The sequence below is a fragment of the Perkinsus marinus genome (genome assembly GCF_000006405.1).
Source record: "Perkinsus marinus ATCC 50983 genomic scaffold scf_1104296950272, whole genome shotgun sequence".
In the NCBI taxonomy this organism is placed as follows: domain Eukaryota; phylum Perkinsozoa; order Perkinsida; family Perkinsidae; genus Perkinsus; species Perkinsus marinus.
This window is the reverse complement of record NW_003209678.1, coordinates 95,840-111,091: the sequence shown is the minus strand read 5'-3', so window position 1 is coordinate 111,091 and position 15,252 is coordinate 95,840. Positions and strand designations below refer to the sequence as shown.

General features: G+C 46.1%; 3 protein-coding genes across 3 annotated transcripts; all 3 read left to right on the top strand.

The window, feature by feature from the left end:
* Window positions 1-1,639: 1,639 nt before the first annotated feature.
* Pmar_PMAR007058 (hypothetical protein) lies at window positions 1,640-3,838 on the top strand. The gene has a single exon (XM_002778220.1). It carries the CDS (start codon window positions 1,683-1,685, stop codon window positions 3,333-3,335), a length of 1,653 nt encoding a protein of 550 aa, XP_002778266.1. The 5' UTR covers window positions 1,640-1,682; the 3' UTR covers window positions 3,336-3,838.
* Window positions 3,839-13,270: 9,432 nt separating this feature from the next.
* Window positions 13,271-13,488, top strand: Pmar_PMAR007057 (GTPase, putative; the record flags this gene model as incomplete). The annotated part of the gene is made up of 2 exons (XM_002778219.1): window positions 13,271-13,343; window positions 13,393-13,488. Coding segments are annotated over 2 exons (169 nt in total), but the record flags the coding sequence as incomplete, so codon positions are not given.
* An 8-nt stretch (window positions 13,489-13,496) lies between these two features.
* On the top strand, window positions 13,497-14,979 carry Pmar_PMAR007056 (RAS small GTpases RIC1/ypt1, putative; the record flags this gene model as incomplete). The annotated part of the gene is made up of 5 exons (XM_002778218.1): window positions 13,497-13,612; window positions 13,851-13,977; window positions 14,655-14,747; window positions 14,796-14,887; window positions 14,931-14,979. 5 exons carry the CDS (start codon window positions 13,497-13,499, stop codon window positions 14,977-14,979), a joined length of 477 nt encoding a protein of 158 aa, XP_002778264.1.
* Between the last annotated feature and the right edge of the window lie 273 nt (window positions 14,980-15,252).

Here is a 15,252-nt window from a genome sequence, read left to right as displayed (position 1 = left end):
CTCAGAGTCTGTCCCTGAATGTCTTTCCGTGAAAGACTTTCCCTCATCGGTACTTCTAGGGTCGGTTCATTCGAAACCTCCCTACCGGACTCACGCAAGCAGGCGTTTGATTTTTAATAATCTGTATCAGCCTGAATATCAGGATCCACATACGGCTCCACGTCGAACATGTCCCCTTAGGAGGCTCTCCTAGCATGATTGAGGCTAGGAGAGTCCAGGATCTGGGTATCTCCATCTAGAACATCTATTCAGGATATCTATCTATGCTAGAACCCAGATTCCAGGGGCCTATTTCACAAGAAACGCTCCTTAAGGTGCACCTTGAATTTAGGAGCAAGGAGCAAGGAGCCTTACACCTTACTCGAGGTGCTTTCACTTCAGTTGCTCCTCATGCTCCTTATGCGCCTAAATTTAAGGTGCACCTCGTGAACCCCAATAAGGAGCACGAGGGGCACCTAAACCCGTACCGACGCGCATCAAAAAATCGACACAGACTGTGTCACACAGTGCTTCAATAGAGTTCTCTCAAGAGGGCTATTGTAAGCCGTTTGCACTGACCCGTACAACTACTACTATGGACGCGGAAAACTTGAATGAACACTGTGATATTGCCCCTTGTACGATACAGTAATGGTGTTGTTTACCTTCGTGAATAAGGTCTCTGCCCACTCTTCTAGTAAAGAATCTTTACTGGATATCTTCGTATCTTTACTAAAGATACGAAGATATCCAGGTCAGAATCCGAAAATGAGGGTATGGTTATTTCTACCACAAACTCAACAACACTATCATGAGCTTATTTGTGAACAATCGGCCGTTGTCGATATTTGTTATACGCCAAGTCGAATATGCGGTAAAAATGCACGGTTCAGGGATAGATCATCCGCGGGTGAGACGCGCGGGCTATCGGGAATAAGCGGAGCGGAGCTCGCATAAAATGGTAAGGAGGGTGCGATAAGGTGCATAAAGTACCCCCCGAGCAGTCTTACGGCACCTTACGTAAGGATCGCAAGGAGGGGCCCAAAAATGCCTCCTATGAAATCGCCTTACATGAGGAGGCCCTCCTTGCACCTTGTAGGGTAAGGAGCCTTACGGTGAGGAGCCTTATGCCACCTTACCTTACGCCAGCCCCCCAAATCGTAAGGATGTGAAAGCGACTTGCCATGAAACCGTAAGGTACCTTACAATTTTTGCTCCTTATGTGGGCTTGTGAAATAGGCCCCAGATTGTCGTCAACAACTCGTCGGGAAACTGTCGCATCCCGCAGATGCACATGCGTGTTGTGCGCGCGTGAATTCTCCCTCAAGGGAAATCGCTTGAAGCAACTCATTGTAAATCGATCAGAATGTCGAACTTCCGAGCGGAAGAGTATGTAAAGAGAACAGGGCAAGTCTAGAAGTCTGTCTTTACTAGATTCTGACTCGGAACAGCGAAGATACTCACTGAACAGTGAGTATTAATTTTGCGCGTGCGTGCGGGCCATGAATTGAGCTATGCAGATGGTTTTGAGAACTTTTGTGGTCATGATTGCCTTCGCGTGCGCATGAACTTAGAGATTGTAAGCTAGCCCTCGTCCTTTCCGACTGGTTGAGGGCGGATCACAAGTGGTCTACGCTTTTCGACAGACTGAGGGCTTGTGAGTTGGCATTTAGGTTTACAACTCTCTCATTATTTGATTCCTTATGTTATCTACACTCCTGTTCCTTGTCGCCTTCATCGGCGATACTCTGGCTTTCAAGCCAGGCAACGTACGTATGCATATGTCAACTAGGTCTATCTGTAATCCAGATGTCAAGGACGTGCACAACAACCCCGCTCCATGTGGTAAATCCATGGCAATGGAGACTTATGGCCTCACCCTCCCTGGTATGGAGGATGGCTCTGTCACTATTAGGGAGGATATGATAGTCGCTAAGGATGGTCTCGTCAGGGTTAAGGCGATGCCGAGTCGTCCCTATCAGTTCCTTATGACTGTTGAAAGCCCCAAGACCAAGCGTATCGATCAGCTTTACAAGAATCAGGCTATCACAATATCTGAGACCAAGCAAGAGCCGGAATCTGTGCGCCTTCTCGGTGCGGCCAAAGCCCCTGGAAGCCTCAAGGAGGATGGGTGGACGTCCGAAGGCACCACCACCCTCAATGGTGCTACCGTTCACAAATACACCAAGTGGGGTCCTCAGGGAGTCGATGCAAGCACCAAGGCAAACTACACGGCTCTTTATCAGACGGGTATGTACCCTGACCACTGGGTTTTCTATACCGATTCCAACGATGAGAATCCGGTGAAACTTGTTGGTATGAACAGCTTCAACGGCAAAACTCTCCAGGAGACCGAGTACTCCAACCACGAGGCGCTCGATGATGCCATGGGCGTCGCTGAAGCCGAGAAGGAGATGCATACGACCTATCAGATCACCAGTTCCCGCCGTTTGGGAGAGGGTGATGGTGATGCTCCCCCGGTCAATCTCGATTATGTCACCGCCACCTTCATTGCCGAAGATGAGCGTACCTTCTTCGAAGATGCGGAAGAAGTCGACTGGCTGAAGTCCCGCAGGCTTCGTAGAGGCTTGTCCGGTGCGAAGGCCGGCGTGATGTACTTCGACATTCCCAAGGGATCCGCTGCCGATACCTTCTTCCACACCGAGTACAATAGGCGGATGGTTGAACTCGTGAAGTTCGAATTCCCCAAGAGCTGCAGAAACGATGAGGGCAAGCAAGTGCAAAGGTATTGCCTCTTTGTCTCTGCCGACGCCACTATGGAGAAGTTCTCTCTCAATGCCGGAGTGACTTTCGTAGACGTGACTGATGACAAGAAGTCCGCTTCATTGACATTGTCTATCGAAATAGGAAAGTCCGATGGTGCTCCCGTACTCAACCTTAGCGTCAAAGCTGAGGGGTGTGCAATTGTCTGGCAGTACGGCGAGGGTTTCAGCCTCAATATCGTCGTTTGTATTTCTGGAAGCGTCTCTGGGGAGGACTTGCTGCAGCCCGACAAGCGTACTTTCAAAGCCGAAATAGAGATCAGTGTCACTTTCAACGTGAATGTACCTGTTGCTGGCTCTATCATTAATTGGAAGGTATGGGCTAAGGTTGGCTGTACTGCGAAACCGAACAATGTAATTACTGCCTACGGTGAGATTGGAACCAGCGTCTCTCTTTGGATTGCTGGTGCCGGAGTCTCGATCGATATTAAGGGCAACACTATGGATAACTTGCCCAACAAGTGGCAGTTCTTCTCTGGTGTGAATCTAAACGCCTGGGTAAATGTCCTGTTCTATAAGAACGACTGGCACTGGCGCTGGGAGATCTGGCATGCCAGTCCTGTGTACTTCTAAGTTCTCGGTTACCAGCTCAGTATTTATTATTACGAGCATCTCATCAAGGGGCGTATTTGAAAGCCTCGGTCAGCGTCAAGATTTGAGACGTTGTGCTGGTTTCTGTTCTATTCCTCATCCTAAGGATGGCATCCTTTAAATTTCACAATAATCTGCGAATAACGTTTCTATCAAGTTCCTAAAGTGTGTTCGCAAGGATAGTTCCTAGTTTAGTGTTAAATTATCATTCAGCGCTCGTGGCTCGCATAAGCCACTTCCGTACTGTGGATAGTATCTCACATCATGCTACCTCCACGTGCTGCACTTGAAGTGCACACTTCACTGTGAGGAGCGTTGTGCCTCGATATCTCGTTTACTTGTAAATAGTGTATTTGTTGGTATCGGTCGCCTCGGATCCACTAGGCTCATTCGTTCACGATGCCGGTGCTGTACAACTGAAAAGTTGAGTGTTGACCGTCCCGAAACTATGTATCACTATTAACGAGGTTTCAGGCATTTGACAAGGTTTTCATTCAGTGTTATTTGGGAGTGGTGGGATCGCTGCCAAGGATGTAACTCGATTGGTATTGGGAATGAGTCCCAATTCGTGTCAGGAGAGTCTCTCCATTTGAACTCCGTGCGACACTCCCCAACCATATGCATCAGTTCCGCATTCTTCGGAATCCTCTCATCCGTAGATTGCACTTACGCGTTGAGCGGTGGACCTCCTTCTCCTAGTGGACGAAATGATCAGCTACAGGCTGTAGCCTAGGCCCAGCCTAGGCTAGGCCTAGGTAGTGCTGGGGAGATTCTCCGTCACCAAAAGCTGTATTGTGAATACTGTAAGTTTAGTGTAGCATTGTGCTAGTAACATTGTAGCATTAGCGCTTTCAGCCATAGTCATCGCGGACATCTATAGTGGATATGACCTGGAGCAATCCTAATTCGCCCCCGGTCAGAAGCGGTCCTCGAATATTTTTGGTTATGGTGGACCTTTGACGTAACTTACGTCACGTAAGACGCGACCGGTTCAGAGACCTTCCGGCGCGCCTCATCGGCTTAGCGTATGCAACTTGCGGATTATTTATCGAGGATACCTTCCCGAAGAACTCGTTCTGTGATTGTCTAAGAGTTTCAACAGATCGCATTCGACTCTTTTGCCACGCTGTGTAGAGTAAGCGTTAGTAAGCGTATTAGATAAGCTGGGTGGCCTAGAATTCGGTACTGTATGATTTGTTACCTCGTTCGAGGATCTCACAGCCGATATGCCTGAGGCATAATGCCTCTGATCAAGGATGGAGAATTCCTTCTTTGAAAGAGGAAGTTCTTTCTAAGGTTGCGTCATGTGATCAGGGCTATAGATTGAGTCAAGTTTAGTGTTTCTCCTACACATGCCTCTTTCCGGACTTTAATTCATAACCTACGGCATCTTTGACAAAGACGGGCACAAGGATCTTGGTGCCCGTCTTACACGCCTCGACTCCGAGGACATTACGTCCTCGGAAAGGCCTTGTGGTTCGATGCCGATATGATGAGGACTGACATTACCCGGATACTGGAGGAATCTGTCATACACAGACCCAAAGAGGCGTGCCAGAGTTTGGCGGTGGGATGTAGATTCGCTCTACTTCATACGGCTCCCTCGTTCGAATGTAAGCCGAGGACGAGGTCAGAGATAGAGCTGCTCATGCTCTATTAGAGCATGAGGTGAGGAGCGAATGTTTGTTGCCATCAGTATTCTGTGAGAGATACTCGTATCACAACCTGGTTTGCAGGCTCATAGCCCAGAATCCAATAAGAGTACGTGCAGTTCGAGCAGAGAGTCGGACGCTGCTCGCGAAAAACGTGGTAATATCGGTTCAGTTCGCCTTCTTATATCTAATTCTTTAGGTCTAATATCTGGAGATTAACATGGGATATACTAGGAGTCGTGGACCTCTTCGAAAAGTCTTCTTATCTGCGACTCTTCAGATACTTACTAGAGGCCGTAAAAGGGCCTTTAGTAGATGCGACTCGGGATGCGACAGTGTTTTCAGGGGCGGGTGTTTTGAAGTGTCTATAATACAATGGCGTAATCGGTGTAGTAGTTGATTGATGGTCTTCACGATATCATCGGGATTTCTGGCTGAAGGAGGAGGGGGGTATATTGATGGTTAGTTATGGTATATATGCATCAGCGTGATCGTTATGACTTCTGATAATCTCATAGCACATGACGATTCTGCACAGGACAGTGTAAACTCAATTGTTCATTGACTGGGCTCTTTTCCCTCACACATTATATGTATTGTTGAATTGTCAATATATCCGCGTGATTTTGTTGAGCGTCTTGGGCGCCTTTCTAGCAGTCGAATTTTATTAATATTCATGGGAAACGGTATCGAACGGGTGCGATACCCTACTCGTGGAAGAAATGGCGTCGAGTCGACTTATGGTAAAATGCACGGTGTATCGGCTGGAGCAGGGTTATGCATCTCAGTGAAATCTGACTCGTGAAATTTCATGTCGAAATATTTCACGAAATTTCATGAAAATTCGCGGAATGTGAAATTAATATTTTTGAAGGTCGAATTGAGTTGCGATTCCACGTGAGACAATGCCTTACTCCTACGATCAACCAAGCCATCCAATGCCTCTTAGATGATCTGATTCATATCGTAACAAGTTTAGCCTCGAACCATATGTCGATCTTCTGTTTACGACTCTTGTCTCGTTGACTATTCTTCACTGGTACTACCAGTCCGGTAGCAGAGAAGCTCAATTTGGCAGTCGGCAACAACAACACCAAACTGCCTGATAATCTTCGTCACTATTCTGCTTATCTTATCAATTTGATAAGATAAGCAAAATAGTCAATTACATTGATAATATCAATTCATTTGGCGGGACTAATCCCTACGCTCAGTTGGTGCTCGACAAAGGTAGAGGGGCTTTATTGTATTTTTCTCGACTACCATCATCAACTAGAGTCAGAGGCTTAGGATAACGAGTTATGAAGCAGATCGGGATTAGACGCAATGTCTGGTCCTCCTTGATATACACACTTACACTGCTGCGGATGATAAGAAGGCAGAAGATGGGATTCCAGATGGCGAGCCTTGGGGTTGTGTTGTCAATCAGGCGGTTTGTTGACAGTAGTGCTGGAGAGTAGTGCTATATTAATAGCTGTATTCGATATACTTTGTTATACTATAGCGAACGGATCTATCGATAGGACTATATTGACAGTATTGCTATATCGATCAAACATTCCTCATGACGCTATCTCCCTTTCCTGGTGTTCTACGAATCACCTGGGAGTTGCTGCCAGAGCCCTCTACCTCCGCACCTGGGCCGTGGACTGGTGTGGTTTGCTGGCCTTGCTCGAACGAGGCTGCTTATGATAACTTGGTAGTGCCAGGCGGTGTAGTAGAGCGTGGCGAAATATGTATGTGGTCAACTACGTGCGTTGGTGAGAATAAATGAGAACTGTGAGGAAATTTGGGAAATTTCTAGTCTGTTTCTTTACACTTCTACCCGAAGTCGAAACTGTGTAAATCTGATGTGATTTACTTTGTTACGTTACACGTCTTGTGGTGGAGTGTAGACAAATCAACTACGACATTTGAAGATGGATGATGATAGTACTCACGATGACCGGCAGCTCTCTGAAATGGGGAACAAGGAGATCGATGATCTCAATAAAGTACGTCTGGGAGTTTTTCGTGTGCAGTGCGGGTCAATTTGACGTGTAAATGCATGTTATTTTCCGAGATTAATAAGAATCGGTCTGAAACTATATCGCATAAACAATGTGAATGTTGCGATGGACATGTGATGTGATAAAAGTAACCTTTCGAGACTATGATAGCGACAAGTTGTTCACTATCATTAATCCCGGAATAGAAAATGCACATTTGAATATCATGCACTGCAGGAGGAGTATTTGCTTTCATGTACGATCAATGCTATCAGCGGCACTCAGAGCTACAAGGCACCTCAAGGAGGCAGTAGCGAAGGAGAAATCGGAAGTTGGCGAGCTGCTTGTGCTGCTCCGTTGAGAGTTTTTCTCTCACTCAGACTGATGGAATTCCCGCGGTGGTGATGAACAAACCTCCGACAATGCGAGGGTCTGTGAGAATACCATGCAGCAGTGAATCTACTGTAAAAGGAATCGGGGTGAGGGAAAGGAGATTAATATCAGACACCGCGATCGACTTCGACGGCTCATGCATCACAGGGCTGTCGTAATGCTCCTGAAGATAGAAGCGTTGGTAAGAACGTGTGTGTGGGAAACTAAGCACATGATCAACTATGTGTGTTGGTGACAATATTAACATTGTGGGGGAATTCTGGGAAATTCTGTACACATTCACCCGAAAATCCGCATGCTAACTTCTATAATTAGTAAGGAAACTTGCACACCCATTGGAATTTATACGTGAATTTCTACAATTAATGAGGAAACTCCTGAGCTCAGTTGAAGAAAGCGAACGTATATTCACAGATTCGTCTGTTGAGATGAAACTAAGTGAAATGCGGAAGAAATTTGCCATACCGCCATCACCACGACGACTAGAGTAAGTTCCTGCGTCGGCGGTTTCAAAGGAAATAGAAAATTTGTTTGAAGGCGTGAAGCATCTGGAGTCACTGGTCGGTCATCGCGGACTTCCATTCGAGCTGTCGCCGAAGACTCACCGCGGGTATGGGAGAAATCACTGTTACGCACGGCACAGTCAGTCAAGACATTGCGAGATGATGTACAGGAATCGGTCTGGTGTGGTTTTTGTTATTGGGAAATTTTTTTCAGGGGTCGTTCGTGGCGGATCGACAGCCGAGGCGCGTGGCTCCTCTGCCCTTCACGATGGGAGATTTGTCTATTTATGAACGGCGATGAAGAGTTCATGCTGAAGATCGATGTTGTGTTGAATTTCGTGGCGCGCGAAATTTCTCGGAACACTCCGACTCCGGCTGTATCAGATTTCGCCAACTCAGAAATCGCCAAAATGACGCCAAACAGATTCGCAGGCCTAATGACAGGAATTATAGGTGATACCAGTGCTGGAACAGATTACAACAATGTGATGAAATACGTTACTCTACAACTGATTTGGACTAAGATTTGGGGGATTCTGCAAAATTCAACAGATGTGCAGCAATCTGCGTGTTGTTCTCATTCCGCCAACTTCAGTATTGGCAATAACTGCACATAGACAGGTCCCGCCAAGTTGGTCTTCTGCACAAGAATTGCCAAGTAGGTGATTTTAGGGTTGCGAAATATGGGTCGACCAGCGCGCGCCCTGGCTATCGACTCTCATTTTTATGGGGCACGCATGAGCACATGCCTGTTTTGGTGCCACCAAATCGGTGGTGTCCAGCACTCCCACATGAACCCGAATGCGTCTACGTCGCGTGGTAGAGGCCACCGTAAGATGACTCGAAATTCGGGCAACCGAAGGCGAAGACCTACCCTTGTTAGCCCTCGTCTGGCACGTATACGGGGGATGCTTTGCAGAAGGAGACGTCGTCCAGCAGGCAGGCCTCTTCGGAAACGGAGAAGGTCGTATACGATCATGTCCCTTAATATATGACATATATTATATGTGGCCTTTCTTCATCATCTCTCATCATCTAGTATGCCCCGACGTAATGTGCCTTCAAGGAACTATGCATACCTCAGCCTGTCCATCTAATATTGTGACCGGTTATCATGTAGTCTAACAAGAGGCCACCCGGATGCAGACCAGGGGGCGACCTAGTGATGGTTTGATAATGTTAGTTTGCGCTGGTCTTGTCTTTCGAGAACGAGACCCCCTTCTAGCCAGTGTCTCCGAGGGTGAGGTCATACACTAGTCATTGGAGTTTGTACAAGATCATTATATCAAGTCTCAACGTTGGTCCACTTCTATAGATGATGGTAATGGAGCGAGGGGCCAATTCACGCCGTGAATTAATTGCTTACTACTCCGGCCGCTTTGCGGTCGGGAGCATGAGGTGCTACAATTTCTGGACGCGATCTGAGGTCGCTCTGCTTCTCTCAGGTGTAGAATTTCTCGGTTTCAATTGGTCTCTAAGAGACCGTCTCTTATATCCTATCGGACCGATAGTATCGGTATATTATACTGGTCGGCTCCAGCAGGGATTGGTGGATCGGAGCTTGATGCCATCAAGTGCTGATGCCATTGAGCATCATCTCCGATCCACCAGTCCCATGAACGCCACTACTGGCTTGTCATCACAATGATGATGTTCACGACCCCTACCGCTCCAGTGACTCACTGGCAGTGAGCACAACCATTACCAATGGCAATTTGCCATCAATGATGGGCCATGATGACGGTGATGATCAGAGCCACTGGTATTCTGTTGAGCACTGTACGGTTCGGCGCAGTGCACGGAGATCTGTTGACTGTTATGGTTCATTTGTGTCTTGTAATATGGTATTTACTGTACTTTTCTGCTACGATATTTGCTGTTTGGTCTATGCTGTCTATTGTGCGAGCGGCTAGCCTACATGATTCGCGTCACAGATTTGTGCATGAGTGCTGTTCCTTGGGGTGCGTGAACCCTAGGATTAGGGTCTAATCAATAGGCGTCTGTAAGTGAGCCAATTGAAATAATCGAAATTATTAACTTAACTCCTTTGCCTACGTTAGACCTGAGCCCAGGTCCAACGATTAGTGATGAGTGATTTACTGTGATTTGAGGTGTATCATTCGCTAGTGGCTAAGTTTCTTCTGAACGGTATCTTAGTCAGGGATTAGTTACGGTATTGTATACGCGTTAGGCATTGTGCTAAACGGTCACGATGGTATTGACTCGTAGTGGCAAGACTCTTGCCGCAAAAGCTCGAAGGAAGTCGTTGATCATTCGGGAGTTCCGAATCGGGACCCGATTCTCGGGTCAACGGATCCCCATTAAGAAAGTTTTGAAGATTAAGGAATGTGTTCGTCGTACGGTTCGTTCTAGGATTTCAGGGAAAGTTGGAAACTCATCCAGTCGTTACGCGCAGCGCTCACCTACAATAACTGGGAATCTAACTTGCTTGCGGCTATCGATCACCGCCGTTGTGCATAACACACTCATTGCCTTACCATCGATGTCGATGAATTATGGAACTCGAGCTTTGGTCGGAGCATTCCATCGAAAAGAAGGATCTCTATGTAGATACGACGATCGGAGATCACTGACCGATTCATACAAGGTCATATGACGTTGTTCAACCTCCTCGTTGAGTTTGGCCGTCTCGGCAAACTTGGCAAAGAATTAATTCGGCCAGGTCGAGTGAATACCTTTGCCAACGGCTCTGTCCTCACGGTGATCTTCCGCATGATTGTCAGTAATACTGACAATCACGCGGAATATCACCACCTCAACTTGAGGTCCTCAAGTACCTCAAGCACTGTCAGTACTACGAACAGTGCTTGAGGTTCGTCGCTCTAATCCAATAGATTGCGTCCTTTATGTGAGCTGTCATTCGTATTTGCGCCACGGCTAATCTAATAGATAGTGTCCGTATGTTAGTTAGCAGTCGTATTCGGTCGGAGACTGATCTCTTAGATGGTGTCCGACTCATCGCGGTTTTATCCGTATTCGCTCCGAGTACTTTTTTGGGAAGTAAACCGGAAAGTTCAGCATGCTCTGTGGAGTATCTCGATCAGTGTTATCAGGTATCACGAGAAGCCTACGATAGCAAAGTGAAGATAATGTGAAAAGTTTCTTCTATGTTTGAGCTCTCCATATACTTAATACGACTTGCGTTCAGATAGTGTAGCGTGCGGTACAATGTGCAATAACAATATCGAATGACGGGATAAGGAGACGATACTATCTCTGTGAAAGAAATCCATAACTATTAGTGTTGAGTCGTAAAGGTGAACGAAGTGTGCTAACATTTCATGGGAGTAGATCCTGGGTTCCCCGCGCGAACTTTCCTGTACTCGACCGCTCTATCGCCCAACCACAGGACATGAACCATGTCTTGTGAATCATGTCACATGATAATCATAATCAGAGTCACTGAAGTGTGCGGCACACTTCAGTGATGTAAGTGAATTCACCCTTGATACTGCCAAGCTGGATTTAACCGAACATTATGTGCGGTTACAGCCAGCTTGGCAGTATGCGGCCCTGATACGGCTTTCGCTGGACAGGAATCATCACAAAGTTGTGGCGAAAGCCTGTCACAAAACCAGATTTGAACAAATAACCTGGCGATATTCGACACCGACTCGGGAATATACCAACCGTGATCGATAAAAGGCGGACATCGCCAAAGATGGTCTAATCTTCATAAACAAATGATTATACCAAGATATCGGCATTTTACGACACGTACTTGGCAAATACCGATAAGTTCACCAAGTTTTGTGGCAATATCTGAGCCACTGGCATGTTACACCAATACCAAGTTGCTGTAACCGTGCGCACAGAACGTAATAGATCATTTGGGCGAACGAAACTACGGATTACCTCAACCAGTTTCCGCCACATCTCGGTGAAATTCGTTAGGTGTTGATGCCAAAGAGGTGAAATATGGTCCAGAAGCGATCGTATCCCTTGATTGAGCGTGTTGGCGAGAGTTCATTAGGACCCGAAATCACCAAGCTTGGCGAGTTGGTGAAACCTGGTTCTCCGACTCCGCATTTCGTCGGCCAGCGATGGTCTGGGTATTGATAGCATGAACATTGTTGGGATATATGTTCGCTTTCCTCAGCCGAGCTCAGTTGAGCTTCCTCACTAATGATTGAGGTTTACGTACGAATTCGGGTAGAAGGGCACAGAAACCTATGAGCACTCTCCCAAATTTCCTCTTTTGTGTTTTTCCATCGCTCTTGCAAAGTGTAGCATCACCACTTCAATTTTTTCAGAGCACCGAGAGGGATATTGAATCAGGTGAGCTGTATCTTATTACGCGGGCGCTTTTTCTTCAGCCGAGCGGTATGCTCGCAATGACGCATCGGAATGTGAACTCCGAGCCAAGGCCTTGATAGTCGATAAACAATAAACAAACTATTTCATTAGAAAAGATGGTTTATTCCGATACCGTTTCTCCTGCATTCAGCAGTGAAGTTGAGTTGCATCGAAGTACAAGTATTCGGGGTGTTCAGTAGACCTCCTCTGAATTTCAAGAGCACTCCTCATGAGCCGAGACGGAGCCGTTAGCGGCTGGTGCCATACTGTGGAACAAGACTAGTTATCATCATAAGCCCAACGCAGAGCATTCATGAACTCATGGGCGAGCAACATCACACTAAGTTAATTCGGCAAAATGATCAGACTGGGATTTGAACCCACGACTGGTGATCTACTTCTACCTAAGGCTTCTAGGGATCGCTGTCGGGACACGCCCCCCCCCTTTTGGGGGACACTCAGCGGTGTGGGAAAATACGCTTATGGTCAACTACATGCGGAAGTGACTTTTTGCGGAAATACTGAGGAATTCTCATTGGTTTCTGTCCATTTGTATGTAGACTTCTGTACTTGACAAGGAAGAATTCAGCTGAGGAAAGCGAAAATGTATTCCAACACTTCTCCTTACATCGAGGTTGACATTTGAAAACAAACCCCGGGCGCTTTTTTGTGGGCGAGCGAGATTTAAAGCGGCATTTTTGTCAAATTTGCACAATCGCGCATCGCTCCGCTAGCCGATACCAAGGTTGTCACATCTAACGCTATCATTCATCATTGTGTTATAACCATTATGAACCCAGAATAGTAAGTATAGGGACGGGGAGTATCGTATAATTCTATGGGAATTTTTGGGTCTCATTTTTCGTGGATTTTTATGGGAAAAATATTGAGAATTTTCCAGCTTGTATGAGTTATCATCAACCTCTATTTGACAATAAGATATGTACAAGGCTTCGCCAACGGTGGCTTGACAAGAAGTTCAATACTTTCGCTCAAGGGTGACATATGGGAATTCGGTTTTTTGCGGTATCAAAAGGGACGAGATCGTTTTTGTTCATTTTTAGCGACTACTTATTCAAGTTGTTGTTGATCGGCGATTCAGGCGTGGGGAAATCGTGTTTATTGCTGAGGTTTGCTGTAAGAAAACGAATGCAATTGGTAGAGTTCAACACAAATGTGATTTCAGGACGACACTTATACTGAATCTTACATTTCGACCATCGGGGTTGACTTTAAGATTCGTACCATTGAACTTGATGGAAAAACTATAAAATTGCAAATTGTAATAATATGAAGAGAGGGAATTTTTACGGTGATTATTTTTTCCAGTGGGACACGGCTGGCCAGGAGCGATTCAGAACGATAACTTCCAGTTACTATAGAGGAGCTCACGGCATCATAATTGTGTAAGAATTTCATACAAGTACAGTACGTGTGAATTTGATATTATGTGAAGAATGTGTGTTTACTATTCCGGGATTAATGATAGTGAACAACTTGTCGCTATCATAGTCTCGAAAGGTTACTTTTATCACATCACATGTTCATAGCAATGCTTACATTGTTTATGCGATATAGTTTCTGATCTCGGAAAATAACACACATTTGCATCATATCAAATTGACACGCGCCGTATTTGTGCAGATACGATGTAACGGATCGTGAAAGCTTCAACAATGTTAAACATTGGGTGCAAGAAATTGACAAATATGCGACTGAGAATGTCAGCAAGCTGTTGGTCGGCAACAAGAGTGACCTCACATCAAAAAAGGTATTTTACATAGTGTTGGAAAATATGCACATGGTCAGCGAAATGTGTTGGTGAGAATATAAAAATTTTGGGTAGTCTTATTGGTTTCTGTGAACTTGTATAGTTAGTGAGGAAACCCCTGAGCTCAGCTGAGGAAAGCAAACACATATTCCTACTCCAACACTGTGTTCACTCCTGAGCTCAGCTGAGGAAAGCAAACATATATTCCTACTCCAATACTGTGTTCACTCCTGAGCTCAGCCGAGGAAAGCGAACATATATTCCTACTCCAACACTGTGTTCACTCCTGAGCTCAGCTGGAGAAAGCGAACATATATTCCTACTCCAACACTGTGTTCACTCCTGAGCTCAGCTGGAGAAAGCGAACATATATTCCTACTCCAACACTGTGTTCACTCCTGAGCTCAGCTGAGGAAAGCGAACATATATTCCTACTCCAACACTGTGTTCACTCCTGAGCTCAGCTGGAGAAAGCGAACATATATTCCTACTCCAACACTGTGTTCACTCCTGAGCTCAGCTGGAGAAAGCGAACATATATTCCTACTCCAACACTGTGTTCACTCCTGAGCTCAGCTGGAGAAAGCGAACATATATTCCTCTAACACTGACTCTTGCATTAGTGATAGCGACAGTTGTTGTTTTCTCTATATGTTGTTGGTGCGTGTCATCGTCAGGTTGTCACCTACGATGAGGGTAAGGAGTTGGCAGATCAGCTCGGAATTTCTTTTTTGGAAACTTCTGCGAAAAACTCGCACAACGTTGAGCAGGTGAATTCTTGAAAATTACGAAAATCGATGATTTTTGATCTTTCACAGGCATTCATTGAAATGTCCAGAGGCATCAAGTCACGGGTTAAGACTACGCCTCAGCCTAATCGATCGGGTGCGGGCGGCCCTGCACGTCTTAGGTAATAGTGCTACAGTTGAGACGATTTGACGGTGGTGTGGTAGGCCGGGACAGCCTGCTCATGGCAATCAATCTGGGTGCTGCAGTGGGTGATTGAGGAGCCGTCTCGATAGCAGCTGGGCATTTCTTGTTGTTGTCATTTTCAACTGTCAACTGGGCATTTGAGATGCCGAATTCTGTGGTGGTGTCGAGATTGGTGCACGTGCTGTTGTCGAGGCTTAGAAAGCATTGATAGTCTTCGTAGATAGTAGTTTTATCATTCCATATACCTTTGTGTGTGAACCTTGTCGTGTTTTGAAGTTATGTGCGGGGTGTGGTAGGGCATTTCCGGTGTTTCCTGGAGACTTGACTCAATCTGCTCGGAAG